The sequence below is a fragment of the Mirounga angustirostris genome, unplaced genomic scaffold, assembly GCF_029215605.1.
Source record: "Mirounga angustirostris isolate CCGP_5_RB_7025 unplaced genomic scaffold, mMirAng1.0.hap1 SCAF_5, whole genome shotgun sequence".
NCBI classification, from domain to species: Eukaryota; Metazoa; Chordata; class Mammalia; order Carnivora; family Phocidae; genus Mirounga; species Mirounga angustirostris.
The window spans coordinates 179,775,925-179,798,834 of record NW_026991713.1 but is presented as its reverse complement, the minus strand read 5'-3'; the positions used below and the strand labels follow the sequence as shown (position 1 = coordinate 179,798,834).

At 50.0% G+C, this 22,910-nt stretch overlaps 1 protein-coding gene across 10 annotated transcripts in view; it reads left to right on the top strand.

Annotated features, from left to right (window-relative positions):
• SUN1 (Sad1 and UNC84 domain containing 1) overlaps positions 1-22,910 on the top strand; it is a 52,011-nt gene that overhangs the window by 9,516 nt on the left and 19,585 nt on the right. For 3 of the 10 annotated variants that reach the window (XM_064593478.1, XM_064593484.1, XM_064593480.1), the window contains 9 exons: positions 4,747-4,843; positions 11,626-11,814; positions 13,202-13,386; positions 14,351-14,377; positions 14,491-14,688; positions 20,034-20,231; positions 20,786-20,869; positions 21,134-21,253; positions 22,662-22,760. In XM_064593478.1, coding sequence (XP_064449548.1) covers positions 4,767-4,843; positions 11,626-11,814; positions 13,202-13,386; positions 14,351-14,377; positions 14,491-14,688; positions 20,034-20,231; positions 20,786-20,869; positions 21,134-21,253; positions 22,662-22,760 — 1,177 coding nt within the window. In that variant the 5' untranslated portion in view covers positions 4,747-4,766. Of the gene's footprint in view, positions 1-1,831; positions 2,106-4,746; positions 4,844-11,625; positions 11,815-13,201; positions 13,387-14,350; positions 14,378-14,490; positions 14,689-20,033; positions 20,232-20,785; positions 20,870-21,133; positions 21,254-22,661; positions 22,761-22,910 lie in introns of those variants that run through there. The other 7 variants (XM_045875950.3, XM_064593483.1, XM_064593481.1 and 4 more) reach the window with 7 other exon arrangements.

Sequence of the window (22,910 nt, the reverse complement as noted above, 5' to 3'; positions counted from 1 at the left end):
GCACTCTGCCAGGCTGCCCAGCTGGGGAGAGTCCCACCCTGGAGCTCTGGGCCTGGGTCCTGCCGTGACAAGGTCCTAGCAGCCAGAGCAGAACACCCTTGAGGACAATGGAGTCTGGACAAGGCCCCTCTTTTGTAGCACATGGGTTTGCAAAATGTCAACCTCAGATTCTTTTCAGGGCTTTTTGATGCCATTGAAGACGTTTTCAATCTGCTTTTTCACCTACTGTTGTGTGAGTGCAAATCAGCTTTCCCTTGAGTCTCAGGCTGGGGCTGGTAGAGGCAGGGCCCTGAAACCAGCAGAAGGCTTTGGTGTTATGGGGATGGACGTGGAGGCTGGGAGCAGCGTTTTGAAAATGCTTAGCACTCAGTTTAGTTAGCAGTGGATCTAGAATCAGAGTTGCAGTTTGCTGTTCAGAGTTCTGACATACTTCTAACAGAGGTCTGGGGCTGGTGCTCCTCCCACCTGTCCGCTCCCCGTTGGAGCTATCCGTGCTGCCAATGGCCTTTGCCTTTGCTTTAGGCCTGGGATTGAGTCGGTCTCCATCTCAGGGGTTGCTCACTCAGAAGAAAAACAATCCATGTTTAAAGGATTGAGAGCATAGGCTGTATAACTTCATTCTACCAAATATTCAAGCTCACAGTTGAGCGTCGTGTGCCAGGCACTGCCCTGCACACATGATTTCATTTCATCCTTTTTTCCACTTTATTTCATTTTCATCCTCTGTATTTAATGCTCACATTTCATGGAGGGAACTCAAGAGTGATTTCAAGTGTTAGGGGAGAGAGGGAGGGAAAACAGGAGAGAGCAGAGTCAGTGGAGAGAAGGACCTAGGTAAATTCCAGGACCATTCACTGTCACATCCAGGAATTCTGTGCTGCAGTAAGCTTGGAAGAGAGAGGCAATCCTCTTTCCCTTCAGAAACTGAGTCCCGCGTGGTGGAGCCTCCGCATCCACCTGCCTCTTTGCAGGTTTTGCTTTGCCTGAGTTTGGTCCTCTTGTGCTTCTCCAGGGGAGAAGTGGTTTTCTGGCCTGCGGACTAAGCTGTGGCCAGAGCACCCCCCTGGGCCACGGGTCTCATGAAACTGGGGCCGGGCTCTGCATATAGCTTTGTACTTAGATGCGCTTCACTGGAGAACATCACATAGAATTCATGTGGTTCAAGGAGTGAAATCAGAGTGAGTTGGCAGAAGTAAGCATGTGTGTTGTGCCCTGGCCCCTCCTGTCTTCCTTTCCTCCAGAGCCATGCTGCCTGGTGTTCGTTCTAGAGTCTGGTGTTTGTCCACACTGGTCCTCTCTGGAGGGTGTCCTCTTTGGGCATTTTATTACATCTGTGTCTCCTCTCCTGACACATTTTATCGGAAATCTACCACTGTCTCTTGTGTCTCCCTGTTCTCACTGGTTGGATTTTTGATGCTGGAATCCTGTCATTCCTGGGATTCCGTGATAGCCAGTAGCTGTGCTTGGTTCTTTGGTTGGATTTATTTCAGAGACAAGAAACTAAATTTATTTATTTAGGAATTTTTTTTTTTTTAAGTAGGCTCCATGCCCAGCGCTGAACCCAAAGCGGAGCTTGAACTCATGACCCTGAGATCAAGACCCGAGCTGAGATCAGCAGTCAGACGCCTAACCGACTGAGCCACCCAGGCACCCCAAAATTAAATTTATTTTTAAATTGTGGTGTAAGGCCTGCCTGAAACCTGGCTAGAGGTGGTATGGCTCAGCTTTGTCATCTGGCTCATTGATGGGAAGAACCAGGTTGTAGGATTGTAGCTGGTCCTGCCCCTCCTGTTAGCTTCTGAAAACACCATTCCTCATGCATTAGAAATTAACCAAAATCTCTTTCAGGTGGTTAAAAATGTGAGCACATATAAATGTAACTTTTTAAATGAGGCTGTGAGTTCTCGCCCATGTCTTCCTCAGGCTCTGTAGCTCTCCTGTGCTGAGTCATCGGCTGCAGCTCCTGGGTCCTCGGTGGCCCTTATCAGTCAGTCAGTAGAGGCGGAGCTGGGATTGGAGCCCAGATCTGAGGACTCTGCCCTGTCCTTAGCCGCAGGCTCTGATGTCTCTGTGTCATGGTCCTGATCGTGGAAGTACACGCTCAGGTATTGGCTTCAGAGCTTCTGCAGTTCTTGTTTGTAACACTGACCTCTGTAAACTTCAGGGATGTATCAGACACCAGTTGTAGCCTAGTTGGGGGGAATGAGCGATGAGGACAGATTTTTGCTGGGGTTTAATAACGTAGGCAATGCAGTTATTGAAGAATGTTAAGGTGAAAGGTCACTTTGGGAATGAAGTTGGGAAGATTGGGTTTTGTTAATCAAGTGAGTAACTAATAGGGAATAAAAACCGAGTCCGGTGTCCACTCTGGAGAATGAGGACGGTTATGGGGCATTTATATCCCTAGCATTTCATGGTTGCTTGGTGAGTGAGTGCTCAGCGTCAGGGTAGTCAGGAGCCATTGTGAGACACTGCCAGGGCGGGGCTGGGGCAAAGGCCCGGGAAGCCCAGGAAGCCCAGGATGCCCAGGAGCGCTGGGAGCTGTGCTGCTGGGAGGGGACGCAGCAAGAAGACGCCCGGTTCTGCTCTCCCACTGCCCCTGCGCCTGGACTTCAGTGTTGGCCAGAGTAGATACTCGGGGGATCAGGCAGGGGAACAGGTGGACAAGCACACGGGTAATGCCAGAGTTAATTTTATCTGTCGAGAGAGCTTGAAGTGTGCATTAATAGATTGCCACATGAGGATGCACTTGTTGAAGTGTGTTTCGCAGGCAAGTGGGCTAGGTCTCTGAGAAGGACTGAGGAGTGTTGAGATGTTTAAAATGGAGGAGTTTTGTGGTGTTTGTTGAAATTAGTAGGCAGTATAATTTTTATAATGTAAACAGGGTTTTTTTATTTCTGTGTTTCTGAACTCCTTAAAGAATATTTGTGGAGCACCCAGGTGGCTCACTTAAGCATCTGACTCTTGATCTCCACTCAGGTCTTGATCTCAGGGTTGTGAGTTCAAGTCCCGTGTTGGGCTCTGCACTGGGCATGGAGCCTACTTAAAAAAAATTTTTTTTTTGGACTGGTTCAAAGAAAATGGTGTGAATCAAAGTACTTTTGGTTTAGTTTATAGAAAACAGCCATTTACACATAAATATTTTTTGTCCACGCTGGTCTTTATTTTTAGTGTTATCTTTCATAGATTTTTCAACAGTAGGTTATGAATCATATCACTACCATGTGGGGTCTTTTTTTATATTTATTTATTTGAGAGAGAGAGCATGAGTGGGGAGAGGGGGAGAGGGAGAAGCAGGCTTCCCGCTGAGCAGGGAACCCAGTGCCGGACTCAATCCCAGGACTCTGAGATCATGACCTGAGCTGAAGGCAGATGCCCTTAACTGACCGAGCCACCCAGGCGCTCCTGTTTATTTTTAATTTGGAGGGTGTGTGTGAGAGAATATTTTTAGCCAGAGTCATTCCAAAGAAATTCAGATGACAATCTGAAAAACAAAACTATTTATTTTTTTTAAGTAGGCTCCACACCCAGCGTGGAACCCAACATAGTGCTTGAACTTAACTTACGTGAGGTCAAGACTTGAGCCGATATCAAGAGTTGGATACTTAGGGGCGCCTGGGTGGCTCAGTCGTTAAGCGTCTGCCTTCGGCTCAGGTCATGATCCCAGGGTCCTGGGATCGAGCCCTGCATCGGGCTCCCTGCTCAGCGGGAAGCCTGCTTCTCCCTCTCCCACTCCCCCTGCTTGTGTTCCCTCTCTCGCTGTCTCTCTCTCTGTCAAATAAATAAATAAAATCTTTAAAAAAAAAAAAAGTTGGATACTTAACTGACTGAGCCACCCAGGCACCCCAAACCTTTTCCTTTTTTAAAGATTTATTTATTTTTAGAGAGCGTGCTCATGCAAGTGCGGGGGGAGGGGTGGGTGGGGGAGAGGGAGAGAGAGGATCCCAAGCAGACCCCTTTCCCTGAGCAGGGAGCCCGATGTGGGGCTCAATCTCATGACCTGAACCAAAACGAAGAGTTGGATGGTTAACTGACTGTGCCACCCAGGTGCCCCTAAAATTTTTTTTTAAGATTTTATTTTTAACTAGTCTTTATGCTAAACATGGCTTGAACTCACAACCCTGAGATTGAGTCGCACGCTCCACAGACTGAGCCACCCAGGCATCCCCCCAAACCTTTTTAATTAAAAAATAATCTGTGTTCTTTGGGGGAAAAATAAAAGTGTAAGCCGTGCCTTCTGCTTGTGCATCATTCAGCCTGCAGTTTTCTGGTTTGGCAGCGCGTGGGCAAATGGCATCTAGAATGAGCGCTTGACCGTGGACTAGGAAGCCATTCTGTTGTAGTTAATAACAATGATAACTTAGTACAAGAGAGTGAGAACGTTTGATACCTTTAAGAATTTAAAAATACATTTTAAAAATGGTCTGAGTCACTCTCTGTTTTTTGGAAAGTGCCCCAGTTTTCATAATTATAAATGAGTAATCTAGGGTTTCCCCTTTCACTCCTGTGGGTGTATCATTGTAGGGAGCTAAACATAACAGAAGGACTTGTAACTATGAGAAAATTTTGTCTCCGTTGCTTAACAAATAAAAAACAAAAACCGACTACTAGCTTTGTTTCACTCAAATTATGATAGTGACGTTTGGGTCCCCAAGTGCGTGCCCTGGGTTGGCTGCAACAGACAGGACTTGTCTGTGTGTTTCTACCCTGTTAACACCCTGCATTGCTTTTTCCCCACTTCTGCAGTATGACTTGAGGCCGTGACCATGGATTTTTCCCGGCTTCACATGTACACCCCTCCTCAGTGCGTGCCCGAGAACACTGGCTATACCTATGCACTCAGGTGAGCGTGCTCGCGTCCCGTCCCATCGTTGCCTGGTCACCTCTCCGCTCTTGAATGCCCGGGGTGTGGGAGCTTCTTGCCACTTGCAACCAAATGCTGTCTTCTGAAAGGGAAAATAGCTGCAGAGTTCCTATTGTACGAAGGCTTTACGAAACTATTAAACCATGGAGATGGGGAGGTGGTTTTGACAACCAGACATTCTGGTGACTCAGGGTGAGTCATTGCCAATGTCCTGTTTTAGACCCCACCCAAGTGGCTGTGGTCTCCTGGATGAATCGCTGTGGTTATGGGTAGGGTTTTGTGATTTGTATTAATGGCAGGGTATTTTGAAGTGAACAGAAATAACCTGGAAAGGGATTTGCCTGTGAGAGGAGGAGGAACCCTAAACAGAATTTTGATGAAGCCCACGGTTTCCAGAGCAGCATTGTCAGAAGCTCCGTTTTCTGTGCTTATTCTGACATGATACTGAAGTCTGAAAGTGGCTGAGTGGCCCCTTGCCTGTCTAGTTCACCAAGTAGGAGGGATTGTTGAGACGAAACTGAAGAGTTACACACCACGGGTTAGTGCCGGAGAACACAGCACTCAGCAGGAAAGAGTGCTGTGTTCTGAGGAGACCTTCAAGGCACACAAGGAAAATGCTTGTGTAAGTTTTTTCAGTGGCTTATTTTCTGAAGGATAAAAATAGAAACTAATAAAACTGGAAGGTATTTTAACAAAGGTACTCTTTTTTTTTTTTTTTTAAGATTTTATTTATTAGAGAGAGAGCACATGAGAGGGGGGAGGGTCAGAGGGAGAAGCAGACTCCCCGCCGAGCAGGGAGCCTGATGCAGGACTCGATCCCGGGACTCCAGGATCATGGCCTGAGCCAAAGGCAGTTGCCCAACCAACTGAGCCACCCAGGCGCCCAACAAAGATACTCTTTAACCGCGTTAGTCAAACCTCACATTAGATGATTGAGTTTTTAATTTACAGTTTTAGGTTTTGTCACCCTTTGACTGTTTTTGTCAAAAGTCCTGAAATACTGGGGCGCCTGGGTGGCTCAGTCGTTAAGCGTCTGCCTTCGGCTCAGGTCGTGATCCCGGGGTCCTGGGATCGAGCCCCACATCGGGCTCCCTGCTCAGCAGGAAGCCTGCTTCTCCCTCTCCCACTCCCCCTGCTTGTGTTCCTGCTCTTGCTATCTCTCTCTCTGTCAAATAAATAAATAAAATCTTTAAAAAAAAAAAAGTCCTGAAATACTTTAGAACAAAGGGAGTGGGCCAACTCAAGTAAAAGTGTTCCTTATTCTGTATTGTAGAGCGTAAAAATAATTACTCCTGGCAACTTATTTTTAGCTTTTAGAACCTATTTTAAAATAGTTCTTTAGAAGTGCACGTGTGTAGGTCTCTGCCTTGGGGAAGCGGTGCTGTGAGTTTCAGCACGCCACACTCCACAGCCTTCCTTCAGGTGGACGTGTGGGTGGATGTGGGAGCAGATGAGAAGTGGCGTAGGAAAGGTGCCGTGCTGGGAGCTTGGACTTTATCTGAGGGCGGTGGGACCCAGCGAGGGGTTTTAAGCTGGGAGTGGCCTGACCAGGCTTGTGCTGGGAAGGATGCTGAGGCCGCTGAGGCCGGCAGGGTGGGTAGGGGGTGGGGGCTGCTCAGAGACCAGGGCAGGCACGGAGGTGCGACGCCCATGGTGGCCGGCACCGGCTCCTTCCCCTCAGTGCTGGTGACTCTGCACCCCTAGCCGATGACTTGTCCAGCACATCTTCATCGTGGTCTTCTTTGTCAGCACGTCACTGAGCGCACAGAGGATCCACCAACATCCTGGTCATTCCACTTATTGAATTAAACTACTTTTCTACTGTGGAGACTGCCTTAGCGTGAAAGTCGGGGGGGGGCGGTAATAAGCCCCCTAACTCCAGCTTCCACCCCTCTGGCGCTAGGCCCCTCCCTCCCTCTCCAGTGGGTTGTTGTGAGCAAATCTCTAAAAGATGATACTTTAAAAACAACTAGCCAGAATACTAGTATCGCACCAAAAGCTCTTAGTAATTTAAAATAACCCCTGGTGGGCGCCTGGGTGGCTCAGTTGGTTGGCGACTGCCTTCGGCTCAGGTCATGATCCTGGAGTCCCGGGATCGAGTCCCGCATCGGGCTCCCTGCTCAGTGAGGGGGTCTGCTTCTCCCTCTGACCCTTCCCCCTCTCATGTGCTCTCTGTCTCTCTCATTCTCTCTCTCTCAAATAAATAAATAAAAAATCTTTAAAAAAATAAATAAATAAAATGACCCCTGGTATCTCTGTAATACATGGAGAGCCACTGCTCAGTTTCCCGGATCCTCACTTTTGTTTTAAATCAACCTAAACAAGATCCTCCCATTCTTCCTGAGTATTTACCTCTGAGGTTCTCATCTGTGTTTCCCGTGGTGGTTCGATGCAGAGGTTTGATCAGGGCCGGGTTCGTGTGTGTGCCTGTGGGACTCCGCACTTCCTTCCTATGGGGGATGCCTGGCGCCTGGGGTGGTGTGGAGGCTGTCCAGTGCTGGCGACTGGGCCGGACATCCCTGAGGAGCCCCCCAGCTCCACGCACGATGGGGGTGCAGCCCCTGGGACACTCCCTTGGTTCCCAGAAGCCCCTTAGAGACCCCGCCCCCCGGCCCCTGCGAAGACGAGGAGACCCCAGCTCAGGTGGCAGCCCACCCTCTGGAGGCAGGTGTCTGACTGGTAAGTGCACCACGACCTCCAGCGCGGACGCTGAGAGCAGAGTCTGTCGAGGAGGGTCCCGCGCTGCCGGAAGGCCACGCCAGCGACGGGACTGGCCCATCGCCGGTGAATCCAGCACCGTGGGAGTCTGTGCACAGAGGCAGCCTGAACGCGGCAGTGGGGGCAGGAGTTGGAATGAAATGCGTCGAGGAGGGAGTGTGGACAACTTTTTCAACCAGTGGGCCTGGTCAGGGGAGGAGAAAGGACCCGGCTCTCTTCACATTTTGTCGTCCCCCCCCCCGCCCCCCCCCCCCCCGCACCATGGGGACAGATGAGAGTGTGTCTAGATGCTGATGGTTGGGAGCCATAGAGAGGTTGAAGGGGAGGGAAGAGGCACTAGACAGAGAAAGACCCAGCCCGGAGCGCACAGATGGCGTTCCGATGGCCCATCTGCTGTAGCGGGAAGGAAGGGGAAAGGGCCGCGTGAATGTGCGTCATTCCATAGGCTCCGCCTGAGAGGGGGCAGCAGTTCTCCGATGAGGCTGACTGCCCACGGAGGAGGGGCAGGGCCTTATGCCTTGGAGAGCCAGAGGTGGGGGTGAGGCGGGACCTGGTGGCTTTGAGGACCTCGCTGCTGTGGTTCCCAGGGGCCTGCAGCCCTCTGGTACAGGGGCACAGCTGGGTTCATCCCGGGGTCCCTGCTGCTGGGACCCAGAGGCCAGTGAGCGTGGGGGAGGGGCTGTGACGAGAATCCTGATCCGGAGCCCAAGTGAGGCTGAAGAGGACCCCTTCGGTGAAAGATCCCAAATGGTGGGTGATGGAGGGCCAGGGGTCAGGGTCAGGGGTGGCCGCGGAGGTCACATAGAGAAGAACTCGGAACCGTGGGGGTTTGGACAGGTGCCTGTATGGGACTTGCTCTGCCCAGTCCCCCTGCCCCGTGGCCAACCTGCTCTCTTACGACACTGTAGCTCTGCACAGCCCTGGTGGGAGTCAGCACCACGAGCCCCCGTGGCACTGCTCTGCTTCAGGGCTTGCGGCTGCCGAGCGTCCATATCTTCCGGCTTTCAACTGTGGTAGATTTTTCTCTAGTCTTTTAATTAAAAGTGCATCTAGGGCGCCTGGGTGGCTCAGTCAGTTAAGCGGCTGCCTTCGGCTCAGGTCATGATCCTGGAGTCCTGGGATCGAGTCCCGCATCGGGCTCCCTGCTCGGCGGGGAGTCTGCTTCTCCCTCTGACCCTCCTCCCTCTCATGCTCTCTGTCTCTCATCCTCTCTCTCGCAAATAAATAAAACCTTAAAAAAAAAAATTTTTTTTTAAAGTGCATCTAAATAACAGACATTTTTAAAAGAATAACATTTAATTGATGAAGGAACCAAACTAAAATCTGCTCTGAAGGATTCAGTCTGTCATTATCTTTGGGGCCTTTGTACTCTTATTTTATTCCAGTTACAATAAAGTCCTGTAACACCCCAGTAGCTGAGGTGTAGGCTGGCCTGGGTGCCCAGTAGCTCACGTCTCCTACAGATATTTGTACTTTTCTGCTGAGCTCTGGGCACATCTGTCTGTAGGAACCTTGTAGGAATGACGGTTGGGATCCCAGCCTAGGGCAGAGGGTGCCACTGGCTTGTGTGGCCCCTGGGCTGCAGCCCTGGTGGAGGCGTTAGTCCTGAAGGCACCACATAAGTGCTGAGACCCAGACCGAGCGGCCTGTGTTAGCCCTGTCCCCAGGGAAGGATGGCCAGACAGCTGGTCCAGACTCAGAACCTGCAATGGCTGGTCCCTCCTCCCTTCCTCTGAGCCCTCTCTGCTTCGGAGTTCAGTGTGTCCAGGTCAGACTGAAAGGGCCTGAGGACCCCTCTGCTTTCAGCTCCAAAGGTAACCACTGTTACCAGTTTGAAGAGAACCTTCCAGGTCTCTTCTGTGCCTTTCCCTATCTATGTATGTATACGAATGTGTGCTTCTGTTTTTTGTTTTTTAAGGGATAGACCATTCTTTTTTTTTTTTTTTTTAAGATTTTTATTTGAGAGAGCACAAGCATGAGTGGGGGGAGGGGCAGAGGGAGAAGCAGGCTCCCCGCTGAGTGGGAAGTCCAATGTGGGACTTGATCCCAGGACCCTGAGACCACGACTCAGGCTGAAGGCAGATGCCCAACCGACTGACCCACCCAGGTGTCCCTCTGTTTTTTGTTTTTTTGTTTTAAGTAGGCTCTAGGCCCAATGTAGGGCTTGAACTCATGACCCGGGGATCAAACGTCGCACATTCCACCAAGCCAGCCGGACGCCCCGTGTGCTTCTGTTTTATAGTTTGTCGTAACATAAATAGGATGATACTAGAATCTTTCTGTTTAGCAGTATATACAGATCTCTCATGATCGTGTTAAAGAATTCAGACAGATGTAGCCTGGTTTAATTAACCATTCCCCTGCTGGTGGACAGTTCCTAGTCGTCTGCTGTTGTAACATTCTTGTATTTGCTTCTTCCAGGGCCTTTCTAATCAGACTGACGGGTTTGGAACACCCTTCTGATGGCCAAGGCATTCCAGGTTCTGGGTGGGAGTGCCGGGGCCCCTTCTAGATTGTACAGGGGAGTAGTGTTCCAAACTGGAGCCCCCAGGGCCCGTGGGGCTGGGCTGCACACTGTTGGCTTGCTTGCCTTCTGCTTATTTCTGTAGTGGTCTGGAGTGACCACCACCTGGTTTGGGGCTCATTGTCTTTGGATGTTTGGCTGTCCTTAGATGAAGAGGAAGAGTGTGCTGGTGGAGGGGACTGGTCCATAGTTACACAATAAACTCTGACTTGAAAGGACAGAATTTTCTTAAACTAAGATTGTACTTGTATAAAATATTTTTGGAAGGAGAGCATAACCATACTTTAGGTTATACCCAAATTCTGCTTAGCATACTTGCAGTGTGCTCAGCATGGGTGAGCGTGGTACGTCTCTGCCCCTGCGCCAGCCTCTGGTGCAAGCGAGGAAGGGGCTCTTCCTGAAGTTGTGCGAGCACCTCAGCGTGGATGGCTAGGGGCAGCTGGCGTTTGCTTACTGTCAGTTCGCTTGAAGAGTTTTCAGTGTCAGATCTAATAACATTTAGGGTGAACATGATTCTGAAAACACTTTTATAATCTAAAACATAAGGCAAACTTGTCCTTAGCCCGCTTCCTTTCCTTGAGAGCCTCGTGGCTCCTGTTGATTTCCAGGCGCTCAGCCCAGTCTGCTCTCCTGAGGAGGCTGTTGTCCTACTGCTCCCTGGACGCCTCCCTGTGGGTAAGGGGACCCGCAGAACTCAGGCCCCCTCCAGCAGGGCGGGCAGCCCCTCCTCAGCCTTCCCAGTATGCCTTCATGCCCCCTTTGCTGCTGTCTTTGGCCAGGCCCCTCTCCCCACGGCACCTTCCCTGCCGAGCGTGGCTCGTCTCTGGCTGTAGGTGTGGAGTCCTCACTGGTGGTGACCACACAGTCGTCACCTGGATGGTCTGGGCGGATCCGGACGTGCGATCCCCTTCCCGGTGGAGGCACACGATAGGTGCTCAGTTAACGCGTCTTGCTTTGGAAGAACTTGCTAATAGCACAAAAGAATGCGTCTTTTAGTTTGAGATGGTTACGTGGAAGGGTACTGAAGTGACTTTGTGACAAGCTTGTGTCTGGCTTTATGGTGAGTTAGACGCGAAGTAGCGTTACGTACTGCCCAGTGTCTGGCTGCTTTTCTCCTTGAGAGATTAGCTGTCACATGGTCCCTGTCTCCTTCACTGCTCTGTCAGGCATAGAGTCTACTAGCAAATGCATTCTGGTTTTTTAGTGATGTTGACCTAGTTCCCCATAGGTGGAGGTTCTCGTGAGCACATCCTAAAGCAGGTTAGGGTCAGCTCTAGACTGAAATATTTGGGTGCCTGGGGACTTTATCTCATAGATGCCGTGGCCAGAGCGCATCTGTGGTGAGCATCAGTTGTCCACTAATTTGGGTGACTTCTGCTTTGTGCAAAAGCCATCACACAGAAATGGCTGTCTTTAAAATCTGCACTAGATCAGTACGCGTTCTGTTCATTATTTGCTCAGTATGTTTCAGAAACTACTGTCTGCATTATTTATCTCTGACAAGTTTTTTTCCTTCTAGTTCGAGTTATTCTTCTGATGCTCTGGCTTTCGAGACTGAGCACAGATTGGACCCCGTGTTCGATTCTCCAAGAATGTCCCGCCGTAGTTTGCGGCTGGTCACCACCACGTGTGCCGTGGAGGATGGCCAGGCTGGGGACGCTCACTCCTGTCCCAGTAGCACCGTGTCCCTGAAGGACAGAGCGGCCAGGTAAGCACTGCTTCCCAAACGTGCTCTAACACCGTGAAAACCAAATGTACAAGCTTTCTGGTCTGCAAAACCACACTCTTGCATCTAAGGATATGTATGAACACCACGAAAATTCACACCTGAAGTCGTAGTTGTGCTGCGGATAAGGACCGAACCTAATTCTGGGCCCTGTGGCTCGTCTGGTGCCGACCTTCTTGTGCAGCCTCAGATTTCTGGTTCTCCGGCCTTGTGCTCAGGTCTCAGGGAGGAGCACGGGCACCGTGGAGCCGGCCTCTGGCCTTGTCTGGGGGGTAGCCTTACCAGACGATCGTGTGGCACATGGATGAGCTCTGTCTGCATTGTTAGCACTTGGTCTCTTTATTAAAATCTGTGTGAACTAACAGATGCATCCATGAAGTTTAGCTGTTCACCTCTGTTCGTGATTGCGTTCACTTGATTTCTGAGCTCTCCATGTGCCCATCACATGTGCATACCCAAGAAGGAGCAGTTGCAAAATCTTTGTGCCATTTCGAGATAATGTTCTATTGCTCACATAAGAAAGAGGAGTTTCCAGTCTGAACGGTCATCTTTCACTCAGGATTGGGGTGGTTCCTATGAAGAGAGGTGGTGGAATGCCACCTCGGAGCCAGGCTGGGCGCTGGCGGCCAAGGCCCCACGTGCCTCACACTCAGTGCGGGTTATTTAGAGCATAGGAGAATGGGATTGCAGCCCAGAGGCTCAGGAAATGCACTTGAGGGCCCCAGTCGACTCCATGTGTGTGGGTGCTGCAACCTGGCTGGTTTTCTGCCACTGGGCAAGGCCACAACCCGTGTCTGGCTGCGATGTGCTCACACGCAGCAGTGCTTCGCTGTGTCCTGGCTCCTTCCCTTGCGGAGGGAGGATCTGCTCCCTGCCCCAGCCTGGTGCTGACGTTCATAAAGTTAGTTTTTAGGGGCTTTGTTGTTATCTGTGCTAAATACGGGTACAAGAAATAAGATTGCAGCCTTTCCTTGCTGTCCTTAACGCCATTCCATCTTTACCAGGGACTGAGAGATTGAGCGGTATGTGCGTACGCACACCTATTCTGAAAGGGGTTAAATTTTTAAGTCATAATTTCTTAAGTCATTTTTATTAGATTATTTTAAGTTTTAACCACTTTGGGTCGTGGGGCCCAAAATAATCTGAAAACTGCCTTGTGTGTACAATTTTAGAAGCAGATCTGGGACCCCAGCTTCAGGATTCCTGTGTCAGGTCGATGGGTGTTTCATTACAGCGGAGAAGACATAAGAAAATGGCCTTAAAAATACTGTATTTGTTTTCAGAGATTTTGTGTTGGTAAAATAGAATCCTTTTGAATTTACTGTAAGAAAAAAGTCTATAAACTTTTCCTTTTATTCTTTTTTCTTAGAACGGTAAAGCAGCGCAGGAGTGCAAGCAAGTCAGCTCTTAGTATCAACCACACCTCGAGGAAGGTCGTGTCCTGCGCAGGGGGCCAGAGTGTTGCTAGCACGCGGTCGGGTGTGGCCTGCCTACGGCCTCCCGTGCTGGACGAGTCTCTGATCCGTGAGCAGACCAAAGTGGACCACTTCTGGGGTGAGTCGTCTGCCCCTTACAGGGTGGGAGAAGCTGCGGGAAGGTCCGAGGTTTCCTCTAGACTCCAGTTCAGAATGCACGCAGCAGCTCATAAGCACCTGCTGCTTCTGTTGGCTGTGCTCACGCATTAATCACTTGTGACGTGGAACCGGCTGAAGTGGTCAGGTTGTAATCTGATAACTCTTTTTCTAGACACGTTACTTCTGTAGGATGGGGGAGCACGGTTGTTAGAAAAATCCACCGGTCTAATTTCAGGTTCCAGACTGCTCTCAGCAGCAAGGCAGACACGGTATTTTTGAGTCCTTAGAAAGTACCCCGTGTGGACGGATTGACACTAGGAAGCAGTGTGGCTCGTGAATCTTCTTATCTAAGGCAGCAGCAGTGTGACCCTGTCCTCGCCCCTGGCAGGGTGACGGCCACAGGGACATGCGGCTGCTTGCTTGTGTCCACTCCATGTTCTGTTCGGCCCCTTTGAGAATATTAGAAGATGCGGATCAGCTCCCAAGAGTTTGTGCTAATTTGAGGCAGCATTGGGTTGGTGCTGGCTCCGTTTGAGTCCGCTAGCAAGGGTGGTTTCCAGGCGATGCCGGAAGCAGAGGGTGCTGGTGGGGCTTCCGCCTCTCCATACCGGGGTCTTGTCTTCCTGCCTGTGCGCCAGGTGTGTGCGCGCCAGGTGTGCGCGTGCAGGTGTGTGTGCGTGCGCAGGTGTGTGCTCGAGGGTCCGGGTGTGTGCGTGCGCAGGTGTGTGGAGGCGCTGTCTCCAGAGATGTGCTTTCGCCTTGAATCAGAAGATCATGCCTGTATATATCTGGAGGAGTTTCCATTAGTCGCAGGCATTTCAGGGAATAAATCTTGACCGTTGCCAAAATGCCGATTTATTAATCATTGTAACCTTTACTTTTTGTGTGTGTGGGCTTTGTTGTGATAATTCGAGCTCATGAGCTAACGTGTGTGTGTGTTTTAGGTCTTGACGATGATGGAGATTTTAAAGGTAATTATTTTAGTCCTTTTTTTCTACCCACTTTTCAAGATGGAAGTGTTTTTTCTTTTAGGTATCTGTGGATTGTGATAAACTGGTTCCCCCTACTTTTTTGCAAACTTCAGGTGGAAATAAAGCTGCCACTCAGGGAAACGGGGACCTGGCAGCAGAAGCCACCAGGAGCAATGGCTACACGTGCAGCGACTGCCTCCTGCTGTCCGAGCGCAAGGACGCGCTCACCGCTCACTCCGCGCCCCGCGGGCCATCGCCGAGGCTATACTCGAGGGACGCAAGTCAGAAGCCTGAGTCTGTCTCTTTGAAAGGTTAGAAGAAGATTTCCTGTCCCAATTGTCTGATAAAAGTTTAAGAAATGCACCAAAAATGAACTTTGTTCCTGTTCATCCTCTTTGAATTTACATTTTTTTGTGGTTCGTAGTGTCTGAAGTTCTGTGAATTTGAGCTTCGGGTGAGCAGAGGCAGATCCCCCTTCAGGGAAACCTGGTGGCAGCGTGTGGCCACTTTGTTTTCACGTGAGGTCACGGATGCTCCCGTGAGTGGGAGGAACAGCTTGGTGGCGGTTTATGCCCGTGAGATGAGGAGCGTGTAGTCTCTGTGGTTACGTAAGAGTCCGTGAGCTCGGGGTTCCTCGGGAATGTGCGGTGCTGGGGTGGGTGCTGGCAGCAGTCCTTCACTGTGTGCCCGTGGCCCGTTCACCAGCCGCGGTGGGCTTCCAACTGAACAGAAAGGCCCTCAGAGCTGGCCCTGGACCCACGGCCTGCCACAGCTTTTCCAAGCAGGCCTGGGGGGCACCCTCCTGGGCCGGGGGCTCGCTGCCTCTCCTCTTTGCCTGGGTGCCCTGGGAGAGCATAGCGACAGATCCCCATCCAGGTTCCATTGCACGGCCGAGACGTCCTGCTGGTTGGGGACTCGTGCCTGTCCGTGATTCCCTGCCCTGTGGTCACGGAGAGGCCAGGGAGCCCTGGTTTCCGAGTCTGCAGTCCCCAGTCTGTTTTAAGCCAAGTGCCGGTCTGCGTGGCTAGGCTCAAGAGCATATTCAGTCAGGTGGGCAGGGATCCAGAAGGGCAGACCTGTCATCTGTCTGTCACTGTGTTCCTGGCCGTGCCCTACACATGAGGGCACTCAGTATTTTTCAGATGACTCTTTTGAAAAATGAAGGATGGTAGTAGCAGGACTGAGAGGTCTTTCCATCTTAGTGTCTTATCCTTGTGGCTCAGGTTTCTGGGTTTGTCTACTTTGGGTTATTGATGCTGTTGGCATTAATGTATCAAAACGGAGGCAGGAGAGGGAGGTGGCAGAGTTGGTCCGAGGAATTCATTCCAACACCTTCTGGATTGCGGAGGCCAGCGTCGCGGAGCACTCTCTGGTTCTCTCTGGCCTGCGCCCCGGCCCTGCAGTCCTGTTGCTCTCCGCATCTTCTAGACCACCACACTGAGCTTTAGCTAGCTTAAGCCCGGTCGTAAGTGATGGAGCTGGGACCTGGACCCAGGCATCTGGCCTCTAGGGCGCTCTCCCTGAGATACTGTGCCACCTCCTGAGGGCTAACCGTCCGGGTGGAGCCTGGGAGCCAGGCCCGGCACCTGACTGAACTCCGTGCAGCCATCAGACGTGCCATGTGTCTGGCCTTACTGAGGCTGCATTTTTGAAGCATGCCATCACCAAGAGGAGGAGAGTCAAAGCATGTTCCACCAACCATAACCTGTGCGGTATCTGTGCTCACAGACCAGTGAGCATGTGTAGAAACACTCGCTGCTTTCCTGCAGCCCCGCACTCGCATCATGGTAAAGGTCACCTCTGTATTCCCGACAGCCAGCTGTCTTCATCCTGAGGCTGTGGATGGGGGTTGATGGCTTGAGCTCAGCTCAGATGGAAAAGTGGGTGTGGTTTTGGTAGTAGCCTCTGGAAGTCTTTTGTTTGAATTGGTCTTGAGTGTTTTTGAGGGGAAAACAAGCTATATTTTTATCTGCTTTGGGCCTCTGCTTATCACCTTCCTTGCTCTTTTGAATTATAATAGTGATTACGACCAACACTAATTTAAAAACATCTGTTCCTAATTATTTGGGTAAAGCATTTATCAAAGAACATTTGGAGATCCCAGACATGCACAAGGAAGAAAATAAAAGTCTCCTGTAACCTGCCACCCAGAGGTGACCCCACTACCCGCTGGGTCCAGCCCGCTTGCTCCCGCGGTTGCCTGTGGAGACCATGCTGCATGAACTGTCACGCTACCACAGTTACTGAAAATATGTACAACTCTTCTCGAGCATGAATTAGTAACACCCCACACATTTTCTGTCTGTGTTTTTGTTTTTACTTACTCTGGTTATAAAATCTTGGAATGGTACAGATAAAAGAAGTTCCTTCCCTTGTCCTTCCCCATCCCCCTCTGGTCTCCCTTCTAGAGGGAACTGATGCTAATAGTAAGAGATCATGGCGAATTCTTGTGCTTTTAAAATGAGCTAGAATGCGGAGCACCTGGGTGGCTCAGTCGTTAAGCGTCTGCCTTCGGCTCAGGTCATGATCCCAGGGTCCTGGGATCGAGCCCCGCATTGGGCTCCCCGCTCAGCAGGAAGCCTGCTTCTCCCTCTCCCACCCCCCCTGCTTGTGTTCCCTCTCTCGCTGTGTCTCTGTCAAATAAAATAAAATCTTTAAAAAAAATAAAAAGGTCCATTATAAAAAATAAATAAATAAATAAAAAATAAAATGAACTAAAATGCACATAAGATTTTTTTTTTTTTTTTTAAGATTTTATTTATTTATTTGAGAGAGAGAGAATGAGAGGGAGGAGGGTCAGAGGGAGAAGCAGACTCCCTGCCGAGCAGGGAGCCCGATGCGGGACTCGATCCAGGGACTCCAGGATCATGACCTGAGCCGAAGGCAGTCGCTTAACCAACTGAGCCACCCAGGCGCCCTAAAATGCACATAAGATTAACAGTTAATCATCTTAAAGTATACGATTCAGTAGCATTTTTTAGTACATTCACAATGTGCAACTACCACCTCCATTTTGCTTTTGTGCACTATAGAAATACGCAGTTTGCTTAAACACTATCATGGTATGCATATGGCTTTGCAACTTCGTATTATATGCCGATTCAGATGGACTTTATTCTTTCTGATTCTTACCTGATGTTGCATTTATGGCTATAGCAAAATGTATTTAATCAGTGTCCCTTTATTTATTTTTTTTTATTTTTATTTTTTTTAAAGATTTTATTTATTTATTTGACAGAGACAGAGATAGCGAGAGCAGGAACACAAGCAGCGGGAGGGGGAGAGGGAGAAGCAGGCCTCCCCCTGAGGAGGGAGCCCGATGTGGGACTCGATCCCAGGACCCTGGGATCATGACCTGAGCCGAAGGCAGACGCTTAAGGACTGAGCCACCCAGGCGCCCAATCAGTGTCCCTTTAGATGGACATTCACGTTTTTTCTGTTGGTATGCATTAAAGATTTTATTAGAGCGAGCGAGCGAGCGCACTGGTGTACGCATGCATGAACAGGGGAGAGGCGGAGAGAGAGAGTCTCAAGCAGACTCTGCACTGAGCACAGAGCCTGACACAGGGCTCAATCTCACAACCTAAGCTGAAGTCGAGTCAGACGCTGAACCAGCTGAGCTACCCAGGTGCCCCTCTGTTTGTATGCTTCTAGAAACAATGTTCTTTGGGTGTGTTTTCTTGTGTATATGTATTTGTATACATGGGCAAATCCTTCCCTAAAGGTAGACAAATTAGAAGTAGAACAGATGCATTTGAGTTTACCGACCCACTTGAGCCGTGCGGTTTCTGAGTCCTAAACGTTTTGAGGTTCAGGGGAAGTGCAGCCTTGACAAAAAATGAATTTCTGATTCACATCAAAAAGACTTTTTAAAAGGCTTGGAAGTCTTTTCCTTGGGTTCTGCAGGCTCTACAGAGCAGGGTACCGATGGGGTGTCTGCACGCAGACAGACTTGGTTCCTCCAGGGAAGCATGGAAAGCTGGGCCCTCAGGGCCTTCCTGGGCCTCACAGGAGGCACCCAGGAAATCAGAGACGGAAAACAGAGTCTTCCGTGTTCTCTCTCTTGCCTGTGGCAGCTCTTAACTTACACCTTCTGTTGGGGGATTTATCTTAGGATAAGGTCGAAACCATAGGATAGGTTTTGAAAAATTATCATTTATCCTGGTGGCTTAGACCAGCACATGACTTACTGAACCAGCCTCAGGCTTTAGAGAAATCAGGACTTAGGTGCCTGCCTCCTTTGGGCGCGGAGGTGGTTGTCGCTGCGAGCAGCTGTGGCTTGAGCCCCACGCTGCCCGGACACGGCTGGGGGGCGGGGTGGGGGGGCTGCCGCACGCGCTCTTCCTGTGCTGGGCGGCTCCCGACGGCAGCCACTCTCCTGAAGAAACTGTAGCTAGCAATTAAATACTTAAAAAGCTGTTCCAGTCTGCAGCTCCTAAATAAATATCACTGCTGGGAGAAAAAAAAGTTTTTGTGCAATTTCAGTTTGAACAGATTCTTCCAATTGACTCCGAAAAGACTGACCCAGATTGCTGTCCCGCGGTGGCACCGTGAGGGTCCTCATTCCGTGTGCTCTTGCCAGTTCTTCATTTGTTCATGCTTTCACAATTTTTCCTGTTCCATGGGTGAAAAATGGAATTTCAGTGTTTTTGATTATCAGTGGAACAGACCACGTATTACCTCTTCATAAGCGTTTATTTTATTTCGAAGCTTCACGGGAAGTTTTCAGTGCCGTGTGAAAGATGGGCAGAGGCACAGTGGGAGACGCTTGGCGTTGATGCTGGGGGTGGGGGGAGGGGAGGCTAGCCGCGCTCCTGCGGGTGTTTTGGTACAGCGCTCCCAAGTCACCAACAGGCTACTCAGTAGGCTATTTGGGAAAAAAAAAAAGAAAAGAAAAAACTCATTTCTTTAAAATCCCTCCCCCTCAGACTTCACCGGTTCCAGCTGGCCTCACGCCATACTTTCTGAACTCACGCAGGGCTCCCCAAGCCAGGAGCGGGAGTGGACCAGTGTCAGAAGCACTGCCGGGTCTGCACTCCGTGGAGTAAAAATTCCTAGCAACTGTGGCTTGTAGAGGATCACCTTACACATTTCAGGCTAACAGAGGAAAAGTTGTCGGGGATCCTGTGGTATCTTGAGGCTGCACTAACAACGCGTAGCAGGAGACCCCCGGCTTCCCTAACGGACCTGCTCCTTGCAGGTGCTCACGCCGGCGGCTTCTGTAGCGTCCCCTGTTGCAGATGCTGTGGCAGGCGTCTCTGAAGCTGCTGGGCGCATCTGGGGGTCTTTTTCCAGGCACGTGACAGAGGACGGTGGTGGTTGAGCAGTATCTGGACTTTGGCGTGTATGTAGGCAGGATTGGGGTGCAGTCACCTCAGACGGGCTCTATGTGCAGGCTCGCCTGTGACCGAGCCTTGGCGTTCCTCCGCTCTCTGGCACGGGACCGCCGTGTGGCTCTGTCTCCATCAGGAGGTGACGTGTCATGTGGGGCAGAGTGATGTCTGTCACACGGCTCTTCCCAAGTTGTTGTCTGCAATGGACGTGTGAAAGGTTGATTCTACTTTGCCCCAATGAGTACCTTGGCTGTCTGACTTTCCAGGGGGAGTAAATGTTGACTTTGTGGGAAGAAGTAACTGTGTTCACGGTTTTTCAATAGGCGGTGCCCCTGTCCACATGGATAGGATTTTGTGGCTGGCCAAGGACACTTCGTCATCCTTGTCATCATTCTTAGTTCAACTTTTTCGAATGGTTTTAATGAAGCTCAGTTATGAATCAGAAAATTACAAATTGAAAAGTTATGAATCAAAAGATCGTGAATCAAAAAGCTATAAGTCAAAAAGCCATGAATCAAAAGGTATTTAAATCATTTTTTTCTCCTTTTTCCACCTAATAATACTTTCAAGGTGGAGAAAACACTGCCTTTCCAGCGTGGCGCTTCCTCCATGTTTCTCCTCTTGTGCTCTTACTAAGCAGACTTTCTTTTGGCGCTTTTCTGGGGTCTCCCTGCGCTGATGAAGTTTTCATGCATTTGTACTGATTCTGTTTTCTGAAAGGGGAGCAGCGTTTCAACATTTTTAAAGTCATTTTTTAAAAACTCAAGTTTTGATTCTTACTGTCTTCTTAAAGCAGAAACAACTTATTTGAATGGCGTTTAGAATGTAGTTGTTTACAGCCATCTTTAAGTGGGCCTGTCTCTGTTGCTGTGCTGCCTTGTCCAGCCAGTGGGGCTTTAACCGCTCTTCTCCCTAAGCCCAGCCCTACTGCCTGCCCCCCACCCTGCCCCCCCTTGCCTCGCCTGCACACGTAAGCCGGTGGGGGCTGGTCTTGCATGCTCTCTCTCTGACCGTGGGCCCCGTCGGCGTCTGGGAAGCGTCTGAACTCTCTGAGCCTGTTTTGCGTGTATTGCAGCTCATTCCAGTCACTGTGGGACAGTGAATGTAGGAGGGCTTCTCAGAGAGGACGGCCACCTCAGTGTGAAAGGGGAGTCCTTGTGTAAGTATGGCGTCTCGGTGCGTGGGCTCGCGGGGCAGTGGTGGCAGCTCCCCGCAGGTGGCAACACGGGGCTGCGGACACAGACCAGACGCCCCCTTGCGCGTGCGGACTTGCCGAACCCTTAACAATAGACGGCAGGAGCCACAGACTGCATTTGCTTTGATTTTTTCTTTTTTTGCATAAGTGAGTTTCCTAATTTTCTCAAACTGCCGTTGGCTGACCAGGTTTGCATAGTAATCTGTCCGATTAACTGCTTGTCACCAGCACCCACAGGTGATGACTCTAGGAGGAGGGGGCTCCTTGAGACGCACACAGCCGTCCGCTCGCAGTCCTCGAGTCCAGAAGGGGTAGCAGGGGCCATTGGGCACATCTTTTCTTACGCAGGTTGTCGTTTGTACCTTTCTATTTTGTTTTTATCATGTTCTTCACAAATGCTGTAGCTCCTTGTTTGTATCGGCAAGTCAAGTGCTTGTTAAAAACGGACAGGAATAATACCGACTTTAGCTTAAAATACAGAGAACGTCTCTCTTGAAAACCTTCTTTGTAAATGTACTTAGTATAAGTTACATGTCTGAAAAGTAGCTTGCTTGAGGTGAAGTCAAAGGCTTATTAGAAAGGCTGGTCACGCTCCCGCGGGGGAGTCGATCTGAAAAGAAGCTGCTTGTCCTGCCCGTGCCTGGTCGCTGGGACGCACAGCCTCACTCCGGGGACTGCCGTGTCCTGAGCCTCTGCCGCACGGAGGCTTGCATGTGGAGTCAGAGGGTTTCCAATTCATACCCGTAAGTTTCTTGCCGAAGGGGCACCTTCCTTAGACAGCTTTTTTTTTTTTAAGTTGAGCTTCAAAAATTATGGTTTTTTTTTTTTAAAGATTTTATTTATTTGACAGCGAGAGAGACAGCGAGAGAGGGAACACAAGCAGGGGGAGTGGGAGAGGGAGAAGCGGGCTTCCCGCGGAGCAGGGAGCCCGACGCGGGGCTCGATCCCAGGACCCTGGGACCATGACCGGAGCCGAAGGCAGGCGCTTAATGACTGAGCCACCCAGGCGCCCCCCAAAAAATTATGGTCTTTTAATTGGTAATAAAACAAAATGGAAGATTAAAGAATCCCCTTAAACCATGTTTTTTCTCACATCGAGCATAGCGTCAGGAGTCTCAACACACGTGTTTATAGGAGCATATAACTTTCAGCAGGTACTCTTAAAAAAGTGAAACAAAATGGATTTCATAAGCGGTTTTCTGCCTTATATAATGTGTGATGTTTGATACAAAATTTGTTTTATTCTGTCATCCAGTGGTACTACCATTTGTAATCCCAAAATACTTTTTCACTGGAAAATGTTAGCTTTTAGAATGGTTTTGGAGTAATGAGCCCTCCTGGTCTCACCTGGAGCTGACTGCTGGTGTCTGCAGAGTTTTATCTGCAAGTTGTGGGGGCACCAACTGTGAACACTGCGCTGGGGGGTGGGGGGAGGCTGGCCGCGGCCCCCCTGCCCCCGGGAATTTCACAGGGCAGTCTGCGTTTCATGTTTTAAGTATCTGCAGGAAGAAGTGAACAAACCCTTCAGCATGTAATAGAATTTCCTAAGTAAATTTCAGAGTCTTGCTTAGACTTAAAATGGTTGGTTGTTTTTTTTTTTTTTTTTTCCCTGAGAAGAGACTCTGAGCTGACTTGAGGGAATTTTGGTAAGATGCATCCGAGGGGGAGTTTGTTGCTGTATTGTTAAGTATGGAGAGTGGGTTTTCTGGTGTATGTTTTGAGTGTGCACCTCCCGCACACATGTCATCTGTCGCAGGTCACCTGTTGGTGCAGACGCTGCAAAGGATCGGTGCTTCCGGATGGTCCGTGTCGAAGACACTGTTGTCGGTTCTTTGGTTGGCCGTAGTAGCTCCAGGTGGTTATTTTGGCTTTCTCTGTTAGCATTCTCTGCCAGGTCTTTGGGCAGTTCGGCACCTGCAGTTAATGATTGATCCAGCCAAGGGGAAGTTTCATTTTAGGGGTACATGCTTTGCTCCTTGATACAACATGTTTCATTCTTGATTAC